This window comes from Mercurialis annua, linkage group LG6 (genome assembly GCF_937616625.2).
Source record: "Mercurialis annua linkage group LG6, ddMerAnnu1.2, whole genome shotgun sequence".
Taxonomy (NCBI): Eukaryota; Viridiplantae; Streptophyta; class Magnoliopsida; order Malpighiales; family Euphorbiaceae; genus Mercurialis; species Mercurialis annua.
This window is the reverse complement of record NC_065575.1, coordinates 38,041,951-38,063,645: the sequence shown is the minus strand read 5'-3', so window position 1 is coordinate 38,063,645 and position 21,695 is coordinate 38,041,951. Positions and strand designations below refer to the sequence as shown.

The window sequence follows — 21,695 nt, the reverse complement described above, 5'->3', positions numbered from 1 at the left end:
ATTTATTATAAAGTTAATAGTAACTTAATCTAATTCAATTAATTTATTGAAAGTTTATATTATTGAGAATGAGTATATAAAATGATATATAAACTGGTAAAAAATTAAAATATCTCAATTATGTTGTGGTGGTCTCTTTAAACTTAATGTATTGAAAACACATCAACTTAATGTCAACTCAAAATAAACTATATAAAATAAATTATTAATAAATTAATTATAGTTTTAAAATTAACTTATTATAATTCAATTAATTTATTAATTGTGATTAAAGTGATAGATAAGCTAATAGTAAATGGAAAGTAAATTTGTTAAAGTTTTCCGTAGTGGTCGGTGTAAACTTAATATAAGCTCAATATGAACCTAATATAAACTCAATATAAATTTAGTATCAACTCAATATGAACTTAATATTAACTCAATATAAACTAATCTAAAATAAAATCTTAGTGAACTTATTATAAATCTAATTAACTTGTTATAATCAAATTAATTTATTAAAAAGTTGCACTATTAAAAATAAATTTATAAAGTGATAAATTAACTAATAGTAAATTGAAAGAAATTTAAAAAAAAAAAATATATACGGTGGTTGGTATGAACGTAATATAAATTTAATGTCAATTTAATGTATTTTTTTAAATTGTTATAAATTTAAAATTAATTTGGTCTAATCAAATTAATTTATTAATAATTCAAAAATAAATTTTTAAAATGATAAAAAAGTAACAGTAAATTGAAAGTAAACTTTTAAACTTTTTCTTAGTGGTCGGTGTAAATATAATATAAACTCAATAGAACCTAATGTAAACATAATATAAACTCAATATCAACCTAATGTGAACTTAATATCAACTCAATGTAAACTAATTTAAACGAAGATAGCCTAAACATACGACATGCGTTTTTAAATTATCAAGCTATACAACAGTGAAACCAAACATCACAAGAATCAGGCTAATGTAAAGTAAAACAAATGCATCATGATCGCAAAACAACGATCTTTAGCAAAATTGATGTATCACAAATCATCAAAATTATTAATTGTTCAATCAAATTCCAATCATTTGCACACAAATACTAAATTAAATATATTACTCAAAACCCGATGTTTTAAATTCAACAGATTTTAATTTTATTTTGTATTTTTTCTCTTCCTTTATGGAATTTTTATCTCCCCTTGTGAATTTGTTCTTACTCTTTATGGGTTTCTTATTTCCTTCATGAAAATTATCTTAGGGTGTAGATCTAAAGTATTATCAAGAGAATTTTTATTTCTATTATTCTATCAATAAGACTCATACAAAGAGTCGATTTGTGGTTTAAAATAATCACCGAGTGGAGCGGGCGGTTCGCCGAGTTGCATATCGAAAGAGCTCCGTCAACGCGTTTGAAAAATTTAGATATAAATTTCTGTTATTTTACAGTTGTCCTACTCTCTATGTACTTCTTGAATGTATTGTTTAACTTAAATTTAGATCAAGTTGTGCTTTTATTTACCTATTAATGAAATATCATTATTATTATTAAAAAAAAATCAAATTAAATAAATATTGTCTAAACTAAAAAAAAGCGAGACACACAGACACAAACATCTTATACTAAGATAAAAGCACTAAGGGTTTGGATAAGGGTGGATTTGGATTTGAATTTAGATTTGAGCCAAATTCTCCGTTTGAATTGTAAAGTTTGTTGGATTTGGATTTGAATCAAATCCAAGGTAGTTTGAACATATACAAAGTTGAGGATTTGAAATAACACCTATAACCTATGGATTTCAAATAATATATTTTTATTATATTAAAAATTAACCGATTGAATTAATTCAGCGAAAATCGATTATAACCCGATTCGAACGGAGAAACAACTTAAAATTTTATCCGCTAATATTTTTCAGAATTTTTTTTTTGAAAAAAAAATCTAGAGGAAGAGCTTGTTTTCCTTTTCCGAGATACCTGTCGCAGCTGTCTGACGGTAATTTTTCTGGATTTCTTTTTTCAGAATTTTTTTATTGAAGGATCAGCCTCCTCCTCTTTCGAGGTACCCGCAACTGCCGTCCAACGAAAAAATTTTTTTCGTATTTTTTTAATCTGCATATGTTTTTCAATTTTTTTTTGGAGGATCAGGTTCCTCCTCTTCCGAGGTACCCGCTGCCGACGTCCGACGAGAATTTTTTTCCAACAATTTTTTTTAATCCACATATTTTTTCCAAATTTTTTTTCCGAATTTTGTTTTCTTGGAGAATCAGGCTCCTCCTCTTCCGTGGTAACCGCTGTCAGCGTCCAACCGGAAATTTTTTTCGACAATTTTTTTTCTAATTTTTTTAGTCCACAAATATTGTTTGAAATTTTTTTTCCAGACAATCAGGCTCCTCCTCTTTCGAGGTACCCGTTGTGGCCGTCCGACAATTTTTTTTTCCGATGAATTCTTTTCCAAATTTTTTTTCCAGAGGATCAGGCTCCTCTTTATAGGTACATGCAGCCACCGACTGATTGAAATCCAAATTTTTTAATCTACAAATTTTTTTCGAATTTTTTTTCCGGAGAATCTGGCTCCTCCTCTTTCGAGGTATCCGCTGCCGCCGTCAGACGAAATTTTTTTTTTCTGAGGAGGAGATTACGAGATGCCCGCCGCCACGCCCTGACGGAAATATTTTATTTTTATAATTTTTTTTAAAGAATTATAAAATTTTTAAAAAAGAAAATCCGTCAGAGGGCGGCAGCGGATACCTCGGAAGAGGAGCAAGTTTCTCCTGAGGAAAAAATATTCGTCGGAGGCGGCGGAAAATACCTCTGAAGAGGAGGAGCAAGCTCCTTTTTTGGGAAATGTTTTTTTGAAAAATTTAAAAAATTTATTCGGATTAATTTAAAAAAATATTAAAAAAATAAAAAAATTATTTCTTTCAAAATTTTAGTTTGGTTTTATTTCAAAAAAATGGTAAGAAAATTATTCAGATAAATCTGATTTTATAAAAATTTTGTTTTTCGGTTCAATTTTGAACATAAAAAATTTAGTTAAATATAATATAAACCAAACCAAAAAAATTAACCGGTTCAATTTATTTTGAAAAAAACATTACTTTCAAAATTTTGATTCTTTTTTATTTTGAAAAAAAATTGGTTCGGTTCGATGTAAGAAAAACATTTATTTGAATTATTATTTAAAAAAATTATTGTTTAAAATAAAATAGAAAATTAATTATTAGTTAAATATTATATATATTGGGAGTTTAAATTTTTTTGTTTATCCAAACAATAGATTTGAAATTCATGAATTTGAAATGTAGGATTTGAAATGTAAAATTTCAAATCTAAATTTCAAATTCAAATCCATGTATCCAAACGCACTCTAAATGAATTTCATTTTAAGAAAAAGAACAACACATGATGCTCCATTTCCCTTCTCTGTAATTGCAGCCATTTCTCTTCAGACAGCTTTTTCAATTATGTTTGAATCTTTTCATTTGCGCGTGATGGTGACGGAAAGCACATGTGGCCCCAGCTGACCAATCTAATATTTTTGTATAAAAGAGTAAATTTGTCCTATTTTATGTTAAGACCAACTTATTTTGAGGTATGAGAGATTTATAAAAACTTTTAAATTTTTTGGGTGATTATTGTAAAAAATAAAAAAATTGAGATAAAAACATTAGACTAGAGCATTTTTGAAGGATTTGTGTAAATTACCCAAGAAAGTTTTACAAACATGTCTAGATGGGTGATGCTTTTTCCATTCATTGGGCCAACCCATATTACACATGTTATGATTACGACACAATCATGGCGTTCCCATTGTCTTTATGGATTTGTTTTCGTATCACGTAATCGACTAATCTAGTAAGAACTTATGATTATACAACAAGGATGTCATCAGTCGTGGGTGGTTTCTCTGTTTTATTTTCCAAGTAATATTGATATATTATCATTCAAACATAACTAACTAATCTAATTACTAATTTTATTTATTGATAATTGGATCAAAAGTTTACGTCATATGAGCATGATAGATCAGCACGCTTATCCAATAATATCCAAATTCTTATAGCAGATCAATTCAACATTTTGGCAATCGTGGGAGGCTTCTCTTTTAATTTATTTTTAGGCTGCTAATCGAGCAAATAAGCAGATTGTCTAAATGTTTCATGGACCAGTCAACATAATTACAACACAAATGACTGTCTTTCTTGTCCAGTAATTTTGTACAAATGAGAATTATCCTCTACATTGCATCTTCATTCCGAAATTCTCCAGCTTCAGTTCATGATCATGCGTTATCGTACAATCTGAAGAGCAGAGGAGACCGAGCAGGGGACGATTCTTGTGGAGATGATGTTGTAAGAAGTGCGCTGTACAGTTGTAACTGCAATGTCTCGTGTTCTGCTGCCATCTCTGATTTGCTAGATATGACTGCAAATGTATGCAATTGTATTTCCAAGAATTTTCTGAACAAATGTATGCTACTTCACTATTCCTGTTCTTACTTCGTATTATCCTACTTCAAGCAGATGTGTTATCATTTGTCATAATCGATTCCCCAAGAGATCAGGCAGAGTTATCTTTCCCAAGTTGTTGGGATCAAGCTTGCTGAATTGATTGCATATCTGCATTATATCTTTCTCCCCAATCTTTCCCATCTCTTTCAGCTTGTAGATTACATATTCTGATTTGCTGCGGAAAATATTACATAAATATACATGAATTGAAGTTGACAATAATTTGTCTGAAATACAAGAAGAATCTAATATAAGGGCCTGAGTTCTAAAGATGAACTGACTAAAGATTCAAAATGCAACAAGAGAATCTGTAAAACAATTACCAACAGCTTAATGCACAACTGCACAAGTTAAAGACTTCCAAATAGTAAAGGACCAGATAGAATAGAAATATCAGCATTTGATCATACGAACTTTACAGCTCTGCGATAAGGTCTTGGAAAAACATTTTTCATCTCATGCAAACTTTGTAACAAATTAACCTCATTAACTGTTTAATTTAGGTCAGTCATTAGATGGAAACTTCCCGAATTCAATCAGCTATTTCCATGAATCTATACATTGATGTTAGTGTAAGAAAACAGGCATCATCATAAACTGAAGTCACGAAAGGCAATGACATGATAAAATCAACAAATTTTCATCAAATAGTAAAATCAACACATTCCATAACATTTTACAACAGAAAAACAACACAAATGAGCTAGAAATCAAGATCGAAACGCACCTAACAAAACCATTGTTATTGATATCAGCAGCAAGCAAATCCTCCACAGTAATATCTCTATGCAACACCCATTTCGTAATCCTCCTATGCCTCTTATCAATTCTAGCTTCAGCCAAATAAAGAAACGCCCTGGCCACAGCCAACGTCGAAAACAACAGCCATATCGCAGCAAACAGCCGCCCGGGCAGAGTCTTAAACGCTCGATCGCCATACCCAACCGTAGTCACCGACATAACGGCCAAATAAACAGAATCAACCCAATCCAAATCCTCCAAATAATAAAGAACCAAAGTCCCAACTCCAATACTCAAAACCACAACCCCAAGTGCCAACCCAACTTTCAACCTAATCCTCATCCTCCCCTTCTCAACATCAATTATATAATTCCTAGCAGAAAATCCCCCATGGGTTTTCCCCATTTGAATCCCAGCTAAAATCATATTCTCTTGCAAATCAAGAACATAATTAACAAGCCCACTAAGTAAAATATCAATAAATCCGAAACCTACCAACACAAAGACACAAGCAAAGACTTTAGTTCCTGCTGTCAATGGAGCAATATCACCATAACCAATAGTACACATAGTCACTATACAAAAATACAGAGCATCCACAACCGGGTGGGTCTCAATACCCGAGAAATTATCTCTATTAAAAGAGTAAATTACCACCCCGAGTAGCAAATATAAAGAAAGCAAAAAAATGGCTTGCCTTATAATTGAGCTAGACTCAGACATTGGTTTAGGGTCTTGAGGTAAGGGTTTCAAGTCACGCATGACTATCATGGCCGGAGCTGTTCTTGACCGGTGGAGAGTTCCCGGTTTCTTTTTGTGGGTGACCGGAGCTCCGAACATGGAAGTGGGCTGTTGTTGGTTTTCTTGGATTTCTGAGAAGATGATTGGAGAAGAAAGAGACGGGGAGAGAGTGAAAGAAAGGTCATGATGGTCAAGAAAAGATTGTAATTGGGACTGGGTTCTTGTTTGGTTGGCGAGAAAAGGTTCGTTTTCCATTTTTTTCAAGAAAAGAAAAATGGGGGCTGTTTTGTTTTGTCTAGAAAGTGAGTGGTTGAGAGTTAATCATAATTCTACTGTGTTGAAATTTGGTGGTAATGAGTAAGGTAATGATCGGAGAGGCGTTTATAATTGATTTGAGGAGGGACCCAATTAAATAATAAGCGGCTAAACTAGAAAAGTTGTCGTCTTTGGAGAGTGGAAGACGGTTTCTGTTAGTGTTGGTGGGTATGACTGGATTTTGCGTCAGCCGGAAAACAGGCCTGTTTTGGACGTGAATTGTGACTCAACGATGACACCAGCCGTCGTGCGGCTCCAACCTACTGGGAATTCTTTTATCGTAAAAGGTTTATTTGCCGTGATATCTAGCTCGAGTGAATTAGATTTTTCGAGTTCATTTGTGAGATTTCGATTTCGAACTCTGCACAACCAACTCTTTAGACTAATTTAAAAGATTTAGTTAAATCCTATCTCTTGATTTAAAAAAAAAAATTAAATTTTAAATTGCACATAGAATATCAAAACTAAATTGAACTCGTAACTTCAAATAAAATTATTTTTAAAACTGATGTTTTGTATAAAAACGGTTTTATAATTCGTTTTACTCATCACACTATAAATTGTTTGCTAGTTTGCTGACGTCTGAGCTCTATTTTATATATAACGCTTTTAATTAATCTTTGTCATCTAAAAAATGAAATTGATCAATTTGAAGATATTTTTATTTAAAATCATTAATTTATTCTTAGTTAATGTTTAAATCAAAATAAAAGAGCAAAACATGTTGATCTTTTTAAGTTGAAATTTTAGATTGAAACATAAGTAATTTTATATATAAATAAAAACTCAACAAAGACATTATAAATTTATGATTATATGATATGAATTATGATGATAATAATGTGATTTTGCTGTTGTTAATACAATTTTTTTTTTTTCAAAGCTAAAAAATTCATTAAGAAAATACAAGTACAAATTATGAAAATCATATCACAACCCAAATTATGATCTTTCAAATTTGAACAACTAGAAGTTAAACAACAATTTTTAAATAAGCAAAAAATAATCGAAGGGGAAAAAAATCTGTGACATGGCTCCCGCATAAACTTAACAACGATGAAACTATGTTTCTCGTAAACGGGATACTCGGATAGTCCTTCTTCCGATTTTGCTTTTGAAACCGCTCTATCCAGTTGAGTCTAGCATTCCGGTCTTCATCTTCAATGAATTCTTAGTAAGATAAACCAACAAACCACCCTATTTTTAGATCTTTAAGAATTTAAATCGATCTTCAAAACTCTCCGAATATAGATCTACAAGAATTTTGAAAGATCTAAAAACCCTCAAATTTTTAGATCTTCAAGAACTTGTATAGATTTAAAAAAACATTCTCTACATATTTTTTAGATCTTAAAGACTCTGGATCTAAAGTCTGAAAATCCACCAAATACCTTGTTAAATCTAACAAGTAACAACTATTAACCCAAAAGACCTAATATTATTCAATATAAAAAATTACAAATAAAAATCAAAAACTTCATAACAAAAGCCTTATTCAACCAACAAAAGTAGATCTATACTAATTAATTTTATGGGCGGAGAAGATGATTTTTCGGTTAACCGGAAAAATCATTTTCTCCCACTCTTAAAAAAAAGATGAAAAAAAGACAATTTTTTTAGAGAAAAAAGAGAACACAATATTTTTAGACCAAGATGTTTGCTCCTCTTCTTTTTTTGATGGTCTTAATACACATGTTGCAGACATGTAAAGTTAGAAACACATGGAGATTACGTGAAATTGAAATATCTTGTGTTAATGTTTCTCCTTTACACTTTCCGTATCAAAGTAGAGCCCGTTCTTACAAAGCTACAGCTTTTTCTTTGATGAGGACCCACTAACAAGGTATTTAATCAAATAAGTTGAATCGATTAAAATTAAAAATAATTGAATTAATTATTAAAAATGTAAAATTGAACTGATTAAATTAATTGGATAATTCATTAATATAAAATAAAGATAACAATTAGAAATAAAAATATATATAATTAATGTGATTAGCTAATTTTTTAAAATTATCAACTATAATTAAAATAAATTATTTGCAGTGTTTGTTTTATGCATTTTTGGTGTTTAATTTAATTTATTTCTTTTGTATTTTAAGGTATCTTGTATACATGTTTCGGTGCTTTTTGGTGTATTTATTTTTGGTATTTTTGTAATTCCAGTGTTTTGGAAACTTTTAATTTATTGCCAATATTTTTTAAAAAGTTTTGAAAAGAATCCTTATTATATTATATTTTTATTAAATATTATGACTAGTTTATTTTTTGAGATAATGATAATAAATAGTAGATTTTAAGTAAAAACAATTAAAATTAATTTTAAAAATTAAAGTGTAATAAAATTTGGCAAGTGTTTGAGATAAATAATAGAGAAAGTGGACAATTGTATTATGATAGAAAAATATAAAATTAATTAATATGAAAATAACTCACAATCAATTAAGATTTTTTAAAAGATATATATAAAGATATGAGTGGAGAACATGAGAATGTATATATATATATATATATATATATATATATATATATATATATATATATATATATTCCACTACTAGAAAACAGTCGATTTGCGACGGATTTTAGCGACGGATTTGAAATCCGTCGCTAAAATCAAAATTTGCGATGGATTTAGCGACGGATTCAAAATTCGTCGCTAAATCCTAAAGAAAATTGGCGGGATGAATCCCGCCACTTTTAACGACGGAAATTCCGTCGCTAAAAGTGGCGGGATTCATCCCGCCAATTTGTTTTTCACTTTTAGCGACGAATTTTGTAATCCGTCGCTAAAAGTAATACATTTAGCGACGGAATACCACATCCGTCGCTAAATGCTTACTTTTAGCGACGGATTACTAAATCCGTCGCTAAAAGTATTATTTTTATTAAAAAAATTATAATTAAAAAATATATTTATTAAAACAAATATTTATTAATAAAAACAATATTAATTATAAAATAATTTATTAAAAAATTATATTAGAATGTGGGAGTAAAGTGTAATAGTAATAATTTGTTGTTTTTATTTAAAATAATTATTAAAAAATAATTTATTTTATTTAAAAATAATTAGTATGAAAAAATAATTATTTAATATAATATGGGAGTAAATTGCGGGAGTACCTTTTTGTTATATTTAAATATAATATACATAGATATAAAACAATAATCTGAGCTGGATAATTTGGAGTCACGCGCGGGGGAACTACAAAGTTAAAGAGGAGTGGATGTGAGTAATGTGAAGGATGGGTGACCTACTGGGAAGTTGGAAAATTTGCGATATTTGCGGGTCAGTGCGGGTGTGTGTTGTATAGCCAGTGGGTGTGTGACGGTGGTTGACCGTTTAAATAATATTTCATTTTACGATTTCAATTAAAAAATAATTTTTTTTATTTTTAAAAATTTGCGACGGATTTAAATCCGTCGCAAAATCCGTCGCAAATTTTTTTAAATCCGTCGCAAAATAAAAAGTATTCGGTCGCTGCAAAATTGGCGACCAGATATTTAGCGACGGATGTTGTCCGTCGCTAATCCGTCGCTAAACACGTTTAGCGACGAAATTTGGCCATTTAGCGACGGAAAAATCCGTCGCTAAATGGCTGTTTTTAGTAGTGTTCTATCGGATGCTTTTAGTAAAAAATATTTAATTACACATTCTAAAATTATATATCAAATTTATTTATAATTGTCCGTCATAATAATATACATATCGGGTTCGACCCAGATCTTAGCAGCCAGTGAGCTGATTTAAAAAAGGAATATATATAAACACAATTAACTACTGTTAACCCCTATTAATAAGTAGAATAGGTCTATCTTTGGCAAAAAAAAAAAACAATAGTAATTTTAAAGAAAGTAATAATATGACAATTATGAAAAAAAAAATCAGTTTATTTCTCTGCATATGTTTGCTATCTCTGCACGTAAAGTATTATTTTGCTAAAATATTCCAAACTGTCTCAAGATAGTGATAATCCAAGGAAAAATAAAACCACAAACACAGTAACAAAAATAATTAAAAATAACTAATTTTCTTTGATAAGTCATCTATTCTATCTTGTTTTACTTATATAGGTAGGCTATACCCTAAAGTCAAATTTAATTTTCATGATTAAATAATTTAATAGCGACCAAGAAGAAGAAATTACTAAAAGATAGAGTGATCTATTAAAAGAAAGATGGGTACGGATTTTCGCGCTCCAAAAGCTTATAACAGCACTCCAACTAATTTCAAAAAGGCTAATTTACCCTCCTACATGATAATAACTCCTAACTCAATTCTTGAATTTGAAACTCATATTCAATTATCTATTTTACCGGTTTCTATTAATTATTGCTTAAATTATAACTATGTATTATTCTCACCATTCAATAATAGTTAATTAAAACCAATTGGTTTTAAGATGGAATCTAACATCCCTGAACTATCCTATCATATTATGATAACCAATGGGAGTTGGTCCAAGTGGTAAGCGGCTTGGTATCACTTAAGTAAGGTCTCGGGTTCGAGTCCTTGTGAATGCAAAAAATTCCCACTGGCAGACTCACCCACCATGCCAGGTGCGCGACGCGGGTCGGATCCGGATTAGTCAGGGCGTAGCCTTGGAAACCGGATGGGCTTACCAAAAAAAAAAATAGTTAATTAAATTCATATTAATTAAGATATATATATTTTAACAGTTAAACGGTACATTCTTAATATGATATTTTAATTTAAAAAAATTGACTATTTTTAATATTTAAATTTTAATTCATATCAATGTAATATAAAAAATGACATATTTTAAAGAAAAAAAATTGTAAAATGATTTTAGAAAAAAAAAATTATATGTTTTCAAATGAATAAAAATAATTTACTATTATACAATGAAGAGAATTATCATTTTACTCAATTATATACAAATAATTAAATAACTATTGTTTTTCTTTTTTAGTGGCACTACTAAAAATAACGTAATCATCGACAGATAAATATATTGATAATTTATAAAATTTCTTCGGTAAATTTGTGTACCGATAAATTTTTGAGAAACTAAATGTGGTCAATAATTTTCCTGTCAGTAAATCATTACACACATCATTACACACAAATTACTAAATAGAAAAATAATGCGGCAAATAGTGACGGATTGCACCGACAATAATTAGAGACAGATTACGAACTTGATCCGTTGGTAATGAAACTGCATCACCTATGAATTATTCTTTAGTATTTAAATTTTTGCTTAAAAAAAATAAAGTATTTCAAAAAATAATAGGGTACTTCTTGTTTTCAATACGAAGATGTAAATCATTATATTTGTGGAATAATTTTCAATACTAATACATTTTAAATATAACAGACTTGGTAACATTTTTCTAAAAACAAATTGATTTAGTAATTAATGAATATAAATCAACTGTGTTGAATAAACAACGATATATATAATTTATATACGTAAAAATTATATAATCGAAGTATAATAGAATTAGTTTAGAATTAAAAAATAACAATAATAGAATTGACTTCTCTGCACATATAAGAAGAATTGTAAAATTATGAATAAAAAATATCTAAACAACATACAGTATGAAGAAATAGCTGTATTTAAAGGGGTAACAAAAAACAGCAAAACAACAGACACTATAACCATAGGAATATCTTAGTCTATTTGTTAAAATTTGGAGTGCTATTATAAAATGGTGGAGTGCGAAAATCTCTACCCAAGAAAGATTAGTGTGGAGAGACATCTTATACCTGTGATAGCTTTCTATTTAATGGAGGCATATTCTCTCTCGCGTGCTTTCAATTAGGAAAATGACTTCTACTTAATAGTACTTGATAGAGATGTTGATACAACTTCTTCCATTTTAATTTGAAAAATAAATGTAGATACTTTTAAGTTCACTTATAAAAGATTAAATTTAATAAATTTACATTATTTATTGTAAATAAAAATGTAGATTGAAGGAGCCTAAATCAACCGAATAAATTTAGGGATTATTTTCCAAATACTTGTTTTGGATAAAATATTTACACCATTTTATCCCATCTTGATAACTTGTGATCTCGAATTGTATTTAGCTCTGATGGACACTTCAAGGCCGTACCTACAAGGTACAAAACAACCGTGAGAAGGGTGCCGGAAGGGGATTCCGGCAAACCACTCCGACGGTCTAGTTAGTAACTGTTTTAGTGAGAGAAAGAATAAGAAGTGAAAGGTGGTTAAGAGTTTAGAGAGAGAAAGAGAAAATTAACCTTTTTACCTATTTTCCTTTTGCCTTTTATACTAATGTCTTTGTTTCTCTTTGTCTGGGCCGACAGGTCTGACTTCATTCTCTTTGTCTGTGCAGCTGTTTTGTCTGGAATGTCAGAGTACGTTCTGACAGATTTGTCCAGTGTGTTCGGAGTGGTTGTGCTCGGTGACTACCGGGATATGCACATTTTTAGGTTGTCGCTCTGATCGGTTTGTGATGTTGGTTTGTTCCGGTTTATCCTTATTAGTTGTGTTTGGTGTACTTCGGTGAGTCCGAGATGTGTTGTGAGTCGCCCCTGGTGTGCTCTATTTGTTATGTTTGACCTATCTCGGTGGGTCCGAGATGTGCTGTGGATTGGCCTTTGCTGTTCTCGGTCCGTTTATCTGTTTATCACATCTTATTCTCTTATACTACATTACCTAATAAGCTAACTTATTTACCAAAAATACCCACTATATAAAGAAGATTTATCTCATCTTAGGTTAAACTTTTACATAGCCATTTTTTTCTCTCTCTTCTCTCTCTTCTTCTCTTTTCTTCTCTCTTCTTTTCTTCTTCTTTTTCATTTGATTTTCAGTTTATCTCCTTCGATTACTTTTCCGTTCATCTTTCCGATCGCACTTCCGTTCATCTACTTCCGATGGATTTCTCGTCGTTTCCAGTCGTTTTTCCGTTCGTCCTTTCCGTTCGCGCTAGTCCGTTCGTCTTATCCGTTCGCGCTATGGATTTCTCGACTCGTTTTTAGATTTTTGTAATTTTTTAGGTTTTTTTAATGATTTAAATATTTTGTAAATAAATTATTGTAGATTTATAATTTTTTGTTTATAAAATTGTTCCATTGTTCATATAATTATTAATTTTGTCTTCTCTTATTTATAGATTTGTTTATTGCTACTGATTTTGTAAAGAAAATATTGATTTATGGTGCATTTGTAATAATTTTATAATATCTTTACGTTTTAGTGTATTTTTGGTGTATTAATGGTGTATTTCTGCCGTTTTTTAGTATATTTATGATGCATTTACAGTGTTTATGGTGCATTTACAGTGTTTATGGTGTATTTGCAGTGTTTCATGGTTAAACCACAAAAAACACTACAAAATGCTATAAATACACTACTTATACACTACTTATACACCACTTATACACTACTTATACACTATATATACACTGATTTTACACTATATAAACACCATAAAAACACTATATATACACTACTGTTACACTATAAAAAATAAAATAAAAAATTTCAGGAAAAAAATCTATAAAAAATAAAAATTAACACTATATATACACTAATCTTACACTATATAAAAAAACTGCCGTTCGGTTCGGTTGGTTTGGTTGACCGAACTGAAAAAACCGAAAACCGAAATTGAAAAACCGAAAAAGGTATTTTGGTAAATAAAAAAATAAAACAGGTAAATAAAGTTAGGGCAAAAAGTCAAAAAATAAAACTCAAAATTTGCAATGTAAAATTGTAATTATTTTGGCGAAACATGTATTTAAGGAAATTAGCACATAAATTTACACATTTCATTTGTAAATTATATTCTATAAATGGGATAATGGACATTGGAGATATCTAAACTATCGTCATATTTTATTTTAGTTATCAGACTTTGGATTTTTTTTTTATTTTGATTACAAAATTTTAAAATTATTTCAACTGAAGTTTTTAGGAAAAAAAAGAGAGGACGTGGCAACTAAATTTTATAACCAAATTGAAAAAATTAAAGTTTGATAGCTTAACTGGAAAGAAATTAAAATTCGGTAACCAAATTGAAAAGAAATTAAAATGTAGTAACCAAAATAAAGAAATCAAAATTTAGTAACCAAAATGAAATATAGCAAAAGTTTGAATACCCCCCGGTGTCTATTACCCAAATGATATAGTTTAACAAATCTAACTTATTATATTTAAGTGAACTTGAGAAGATTTGGATCTTAAAAAAAAGGGGTTAAATATGTCTTTCATGTTTATCCCTAGGATCAAGTTGGAACAAAGGATCAAAAAACCCCCTCAATTTGGCACGGAGTATCAATTATGTCCAAGGTCACGAAATTAGATCAATTAGGCCCATTACTATGGCAAAATGGATCAACCACACCCTCCCCCACTCTCAACTCCGCAAGTGTATTTCACTCTCTATAAATAAAGGGTGAAATATTCAAAATAGTCCTTAAAATTAATCTATTTCTTTGAATTAGCATTTATGGTTTTAAAATATAAATTAAATCCTTATAATTTTAAAACTTTATATACAATATAAAATTTTAAATAAAAATTAAGGACCTTTTCGGATTTTTGTATTTTCATCTTCTAAACCTATTTTTTAACCTACTTTTTCATCTTTCCTAACTCATTATTTGAACCCGCCGCCACACAACTTCCACCACCGCCCACCACCGTTTTTATTTTCTTCTCCACCGTCCATCATCACCAACGAACAAGCAACGGTGACTCGACGTTAGCAGTAGCAGCAAAAATGAAAGCCTCGTTCCAATTGAAATTAAAAAAAGGGAAAAAAATTCAGCGCCAGTATTCTGTACACTAGGTGAGGATCCAATTGGGTCAAGGTTCAGCGACGGCAACGGCAGAAAGAAAGACGGAGGAAGAAGAGTAGCGACGGCAACGGCGACTTCTTTTTCTCCTCGAAGAACAATTGATGCTCGTCCATTGTTGCTAGACTCGAATAACAACTTTTGCTCGTCCATTGTTGTTGTTGAATCGAAGAACAGTGGTTGAAGATGGTGGTTGGCGGCTGGGTTAATTAGATTTTGTTTCTTTTTGCTTAGGTTAAATAGATTAGTTAGGAGTTTAATTAAACTTAATTAGGGGAAAATGGTAGAATAGGTACTTGATATTTTATTAGTTAGAATTTTAATTAATTATTATTACTTAGAATTTTAATTAAAATTAATTAGGATTAAGTATAGTTTTTTTTTTGGCAAAGGATTAAGTATAGTTAATTAGGTTAAATTATCATTCTCACTCTCTTTTTGTGTTAGAGGGGGTTTTTTGACCGAAAATGGGAACTATTGGTGTTTTTTGACCCAAAATCGTGACCTTGGGTATAATTGATATTTCGTACCAAGTTGAGGGTGTTTTTTGATCCTCTGTTCGATCAAGTTGACACTCTATGTTTGAAAAAGTGCTAAAACACACTTTATGTTTTTAAAAAGGATCAAATAAGCTCCTTTTTAAAATGCCGTTTGAAAATATGCTAATCCTTACTTAATTGGAATTTAACGTGACTTTTTGAACGAAAGGTGGTTCAATATGCTCTAAATGTTTGACTTGCGATTCAAATATGCACTTCATATATAAAAAGGTTCAGATATGCCCTTTATTAATAAAAATGTTTAAATATACCCTTCATGTATGAAAACGTTCAAATACGCTTTTTCAGGTATGGATAAGTTCAAATATCACCAGTAAGGGTGAGTAACATTATCGATCGATCAAATTAATGACTTTCAACCGGTGTGATTATAAATTTGGGGTTTGTCGGTTCAATTTGGATAAAAAAATATAAATTTTTAATTTTTGATTCTATTTGAAATTTAAATTATCCAAATTAACTGAATAAGCCAATTTTTTTATTACATTTTTTCCATTTTAAGTTTCAATTATTCTATCCAATTTAACCGAATGAGATGACCTATTGAAGTCTTGGAAATCAAAGGCCATTACTATCACTGATGCAAAATCGATCGTATTCGTCTCAAAGAATTTGAAGCAACAAAAGTTTTTACCATCGCCAGCACCGTATTTTTTGGATTTTCGTTTTTCCACTTTCAATTTTTTTATCTATTAATTAAATTATTATTGACATTGTTCATATGTTTGAAATCATTATAAACTGTTTGAAATTGTTTTTAGATAAATGTTATAAATTATGTTTTTGAAATATATTTGAAATTGTTTGAAATCCTTTCGTAAACTGTTTGAAACTCTTGTATAAACTGTATTTTAGAAACCTAAAATATATTTTAAACACGATTGTCAAAGTGTTATTTAGCAATGGATATAAAATTTGATTTTTATAAGCTATTGAAAAATATTGTTTAGGAGTTGTTGGAGGCTAATTTAACTTTGTTAGAGATTGTTTGAAACTATTTTTAGTAACTGTTTTAAATTGTTTGATATTTTTGTAAATTATTTTCAAACTTTTGTAAGCTGTTTGAAACTATTTCATTTTAAAACCTGTATAAATTGTTTGAAGTTTTTATAAAAAAAATTAAAACTGTTGTTTTAAACTGTTTTTAAATAAAAGTTGCAAATTGTGTTTTTGAAAATTGTTCAAAACTGTTTGAAATCGTTATATATTGTTTATAACCTTTATAAATCGTTTGAAATTGTTTGAAATCCTTTTAAAATATTTGAAACCATTGTGTAAACTGCTTTTCAAAACGGTTGCAAAACTATGTTGATTTTATAAATTTTTTTAAAACGCTATGAAACTGTTTTTAATAGATTTTTTATTAGAAAAATAAATTAATAGTTTATAATTTTTTTTTTCTTTTTTGGATAAAGTTATGATCGTTGGATCTGAATTCAAAATAAAATTTAAAACAATTTAACTATGAATTAAAAATTCAAGTGATCGAAAATTAAAATTAAAACTCGCAATAAATTTTTAAGAAGTCATAATCGTACTAATGGAAAAACGAACATTTGTTGTGCAAATATCTGATACTGGCCGTCCCTTCCTTTCCTTAAAAGGCAACCAAACAGGTGAAAAAACAAATGGAAAACAGCCTGACTTGCCAACATTAATAAAACTTAAGAAACTTGCGAATCAAACAAAAACACTGCCCAGTTGCATTTAATAACATATTTTACAAAGGTGGTTGCATCTAATTGTTTGGCGTCTATGTATGAAGTGAACGCTCTTATACATTAATTAGTTTAATGTATTAATTTAGTGTTTATATTTAATATATGTGTGTATTTTTTTCTCAATGAAACATGTTAGAATATAAAAAATGTAAGATTCATCAGCTGTTGAATCTAATAATTTATTAAATTTGCAATTAACCGATGTATTTAATATTATAAGTAACGGTGTAAATATACAATATTTTCATAATATGAATCTCGTCAAAGGCAATTATATAAATAATTATATTGTTGCTAATAATTAAATAGTAATTAATAATTTAAATTTGTAAAATGTACATATATATTACGGGTTAATATATTTGCAACTGCCGAACTATAGGCTTTTTACACTTCGGTAAACAACGTTTCATTGTTACATTTTTGTTACAACGAGATGTTACTCATTCATTTCAGGCGAAATTTTGCTTACGTGACGAAGATAACTCCATGATATTGTCCTTCGTGTGTCGTTTTTCAATAGTATAATCTTCTCTGTGTCGTTTTTTTCAATAGCCGTGCATGTGTCGTTTTTTCCTAGCATTCTTACACGTCAAAGTTGGGTTAAGAAACCATTTTACATTGCCAATTTGCCACGTAAGTAAAATTTCATCTGAAATGAATGAATAACCTCCTATTGTAATGAAAATAAAAATGACATTATAAAAAGTAACAAATAAAACGTTAGTTAGCGAGCGCAAAAAATTTATAATTCAGTATCCAGAAAATATTTTAATCCCATTTTACTATATGAAATTTATGGATCGCCTGCTATTTCCCTCCCCCTATTATAATTCTGCACATAAAAATAAAGAGAATTTGTTTTCACTGACCATTTATTACTGACTAGTTTTTGTTGTTCTTCTTGATAAATATTTTTTTGTCAGTTTAATTACAGTGACCTGATGTACTTCAAATTATGAGTAATTCATATTAAAAAACTCATCATAGATATTCATAAAAAAAATTATATACAGTCAACTTTTTAATAATTAATATACATGATGGATTAATTATTTATTAATTATTAAAATTATTAATTTATTAAATATTAAATAAAACATAATATTAAAATTGGTTTCCTAAAATTTTATTAATTATTAGAATTATTTATTTATTGAGTAGTATTAATTATTAGAAAATCTACTGTATGCGCAACTAAAGAACATAATGGGAAACACTCCTCAATAACCGCTAATAACTAATTATATTTTGTTGGTAGAAGATACAAAAAAACCCTCGAGTTTTTCTCAAAAATACAGATCATCCCTTTTACTTTATCTGGGCACAATTAAGCCCTCGTATTTTAAAATTGAACAATTAAACCCTTATTATTTTAAAATTGAACAAATAAACCCTTTTAGTTTATTTTTGAGACATTTACCCCCTTAAATTTTTAGTAAATATTTTAAATATTAAAATTATTTTTGAATTTTTTCCCTATATGATTATGAGAGACATGTCAGCCATTAACGAGTGTTTCTAATGATGTTGAATAAAAGGAGTTATTTGTTCTATTTGAAAACAAAGAGGGCTTAATTATACTTTAAAAAAGTAAAAGGGCTGATTTATACTTTTATAAAAACTACGAGGGTTTTTTTTTTGTACCTTTTGCCTATTTTGTAGTTATTTTGTAATTTTTGTTAATCACATCATCTGCTGCAATTCTCCGGTTACTCTCTCAATTCATGCTCACAATTTATGTAAAGTATTTTACATTTTCCAAGTCGATGCCTAAAGCTAAAGACACAAAATATAATTGTTTAAGCACCTTTTAGATATATAATATTACCAGTTTTAGCTTGGACACTATCTTATGTTAGGACCGAATCAAAAGTAAACTTTAAGGTAAAGCAGAATTAGTATCTGCTTATAATTTTATTTATATTCTAACTAGTAACTATCTCGTCTCTAATTTAATTAATTATCCCATGTTCTATGTATAAAATAGTTAATGCAATGATGACAAGATTTTATACTCAATCATCTAATCATGGCTTTCTCCGTATCAAGAACAAGTAGAGGACTAGTTAAGCCATTTGAGCAAACGCCGTCAGGAACTCTCGATCTCTCTGTTATTGATAGATTATTCATCCTGAGATGCAACGCCAGGACGTTGCACGTGTTCAGACATGGCCCTGAAGCAGCGAGATTCATCAGAGAAGCGTTGTCGAAGGCTTTAGTCCCTTATTACCCTCTTGCTGGTCGGCTAAAGGAATCTAGCCAGGGTCAGCTTCAAATTGAATGTTCTGGAGAAGGTGTATGGCTTGTTGAGGCTACTGCTAGTTGTAATCTTGATTCTGTTAATTACTTTGATAATGCTGAATCGGAAACTTACGATGAGCTTCTTCCTGACCGCAATCCTGAGGTTGATGGCACTGAACCGCTCGTCCAGATGCAGGTATAATTAGAAAACTAATGAAGGGTATTCATGGTTTTTTAATTTGTGCATCGTGATCATTTAACTCATTTGAATCAATTAGAAACAATACTCTCTATTTTTAAATCAATTAAGGTGAATATTCTCTATCTTTAGGTAAATTAACTTTTAAATTAGATCATCATGGTCCGTTAATGCATATATATTATACAATCATTGATTTAAGAATAGAAAATAATATACCTAATTGATTAAAATAGCTAAATAAAATTAATTGACCCTGATGCAAAAATTGAAAGACCGCAATAATCCTTTACATGTCATTGTGCTAATAATCTAGTATGTTTCAATGTCTCTTACTCGGAATAAAAATACTAAAATGAGAATTGGAAAATTGATATTTTTACAAGAATAAATTATAAATATATCTGAAATATGAAACTCGATAAGTTTCGCGTGTAACAGGGTCCGATTTTAGATACAGAGGTTTCCGATAAGTTTCCGTACAACATCATTTTCACTTACAAACATTTCCTGTTTTACAGGTTACTCAATTTGGATGCGGAGGTTTCGTGATCGGACTCATATTCTGCCACAGTATATGCGACGGACTAGGCGCTGCGCAATTCCTGAATGCCGTCGGGGAGCTAGCTAGAGGCGTTAACCATCTCAGCATTTTACCGGTTTGGCGTAGAGACTTCTCTCCACCGCCACCTCAACAACCAACCATCGCCAAACTGCCGATTCTTCCGCCGCCAATGCCCAATTACAAGCTAGAACATGCCAACATAGACATTCCAATACATCAAATTAGCCACCTTAAGCAACAATTTCTCGACTCGACAGGCAAAATTTGCTCCACATTTGAAGTTGTAGCTGCTACATTTTGGCAACAACGTACAATAGCAATAAACTTCAAGCAAAACACCGAAGTCAAGCTCGTTTTCTTCGCGAATTGTCGGCAAATCTTAAACCCGCCGTTACCGGAAGGATTTTACGGCAACTGCTTCTACCCAGTGACAATCACAACTCTGTCAGACTCGTTGACACAGGCATCAAACGTTGAAGTAGTAAAACTCATACAAGAGGCAAAGGCTAAGCTACCAGTTGAATTTGAAAGGTATATTAAGGGGGAGTACTTGAAAGACGGCGACGGTGAGGACCCATTTGCGCCACCGCTAATTTACACGACGTCGTTTATATCAGAATGGGGGAGGTTAGGATTTAATGAGGTGGATTATGGTTGGGGTCCTCCGGTGCATGTTGTCCCAATTCAAGGGTCTAGCATTATACCTGTTGGTATTGTGGGATCGTTGCCGTTGCCGGAGAAGGGTATCCGTCTGATGACTTGGTGTGTTGAGGAAGACCATCGTCAGGAATTTATTGATCTGATGATGACATCAATATAATAATATCGTATTGATTAAGACAAACGATAAAGAATACTGGAATGTTTTTAATTTATTTCTTGCTGGAGTTGCTTGTTTCATTTAATAAAACATTTGTCATTTGTTTTGATAAAATATCATTAATGATAATAATTGATTATAAAGAGTCTCAAATCTAATCATCACATCGGACTAGATAAATATAATGAAATTGGACATTTCGACTAAGTGAGGGCCACTCAAAAAAGAACTAATTACATTAAATTCGAAAAAACTAAATCAATAAATTTAAATCTATAACAAATGGTATTAAAAATTTACAGATTTTTTTAAAAAATACAATAAGAATATTTTGGACTTGTAATAAATCTGAAAAATACACTCAATGTGTACAATCTCCAAACCCATAAGCTGAGCTTCCAAATAAAATACGGAATATTATATGTTCGCCGATCCAATAAAGAGGACGATTTCTAAACGATTTCTAGTAGAAACTTCATATTTGGAGAAGA

At 30.0% G+C, this 21,695-nt stretch overlaps 2 protein-coding genes across 2 annotated transcripts; one reads left to right on the top strand and one right to left on the bottom strand.

Annotated features, from left to right (window-relative positions):
* Nucleotides 1-4,059: 4,059 nt before the first annotated feature.
* LOC126653813 (two-pore potassium channel 5) lies at nucleotides 4,060-6,638 on the bottom strand. Its single transcript, XM_050347755.2, has 2 exons — nucleotides 5,220-6,638; nucleotides 4,060-4,667 (listed from the first exon to the last, which is right to left on the bottom strand). Exons 1-2 carry the CDS (start codon nucleotides 6,227-6,229, stop codon nucleotides 4,520-4,522), a joined length of 1,158 nt encoding a protein of 385 aa, XP_050203712.1. The 5' UTR covers nucleotides 6,230-6,638; the 3' UTR covers nucleotides 4,060-4,519.
* Nucleotides 6,639-19,352: 12,714 nt separating this feature from the next.
* Nucleotides 19,353-21,347, top strand: LOC126686083 (acyl transferase 4). Its single transcript, XM_050380105.2, has 2 exons — nucleotides 19,353-19,816; nucleotides 20,341-21,347. The coding sequence occupies exons 1-2, from the start codon at nucleotides 19,409-19,411 to the stop codon at nucleotides 21,202-21,204; spliced, it is 1,272 nt and encodes a 423-aa protein (XP_050236062.1). The 5' UTR covers nucleotides 19,353-19,408; the 3' UTR covers nucleotides 21,205-21,347.
* Nucleotides 21,348-21,695: the final 348 nt, after the last annotated feature.

What these genes read in the sequence shown, in the direction of transcription:
- LOC126653813 (XM_050347755.2), bottom strand. Translation starts at nt 6,229, where the DNA reads ATGGAAAACGAACCTTTTCTCGCCAACCAAACAAGAACCCAGTCCCAA. An exon ending in AATAACAATGGTTTTGTTAG is followed by an intron (nt 4,668 to 5,219) that starts GTGCGTTTCGAT and finishes TATTTTCCGCAG; the next exon opens with CAAATCAGAATATGTAATCT.
- LOC126686083 (XM_050380105.2), top strand. Translation starts at nt 19,409, where the DNA reads ATGGCTTTCTCCGTATCAAGAACAAGTAGAGGACTAGTTAAGCCATTT. An exon ending in AACCGCTCGTCCAGATGCAG is followed by an intron (nt 19,817 to 20,340) that starts GTATAATTAGAA and finishes CCTGTTTTACAG; the next exon opens with GTTACTCAATTTGGATGCGG.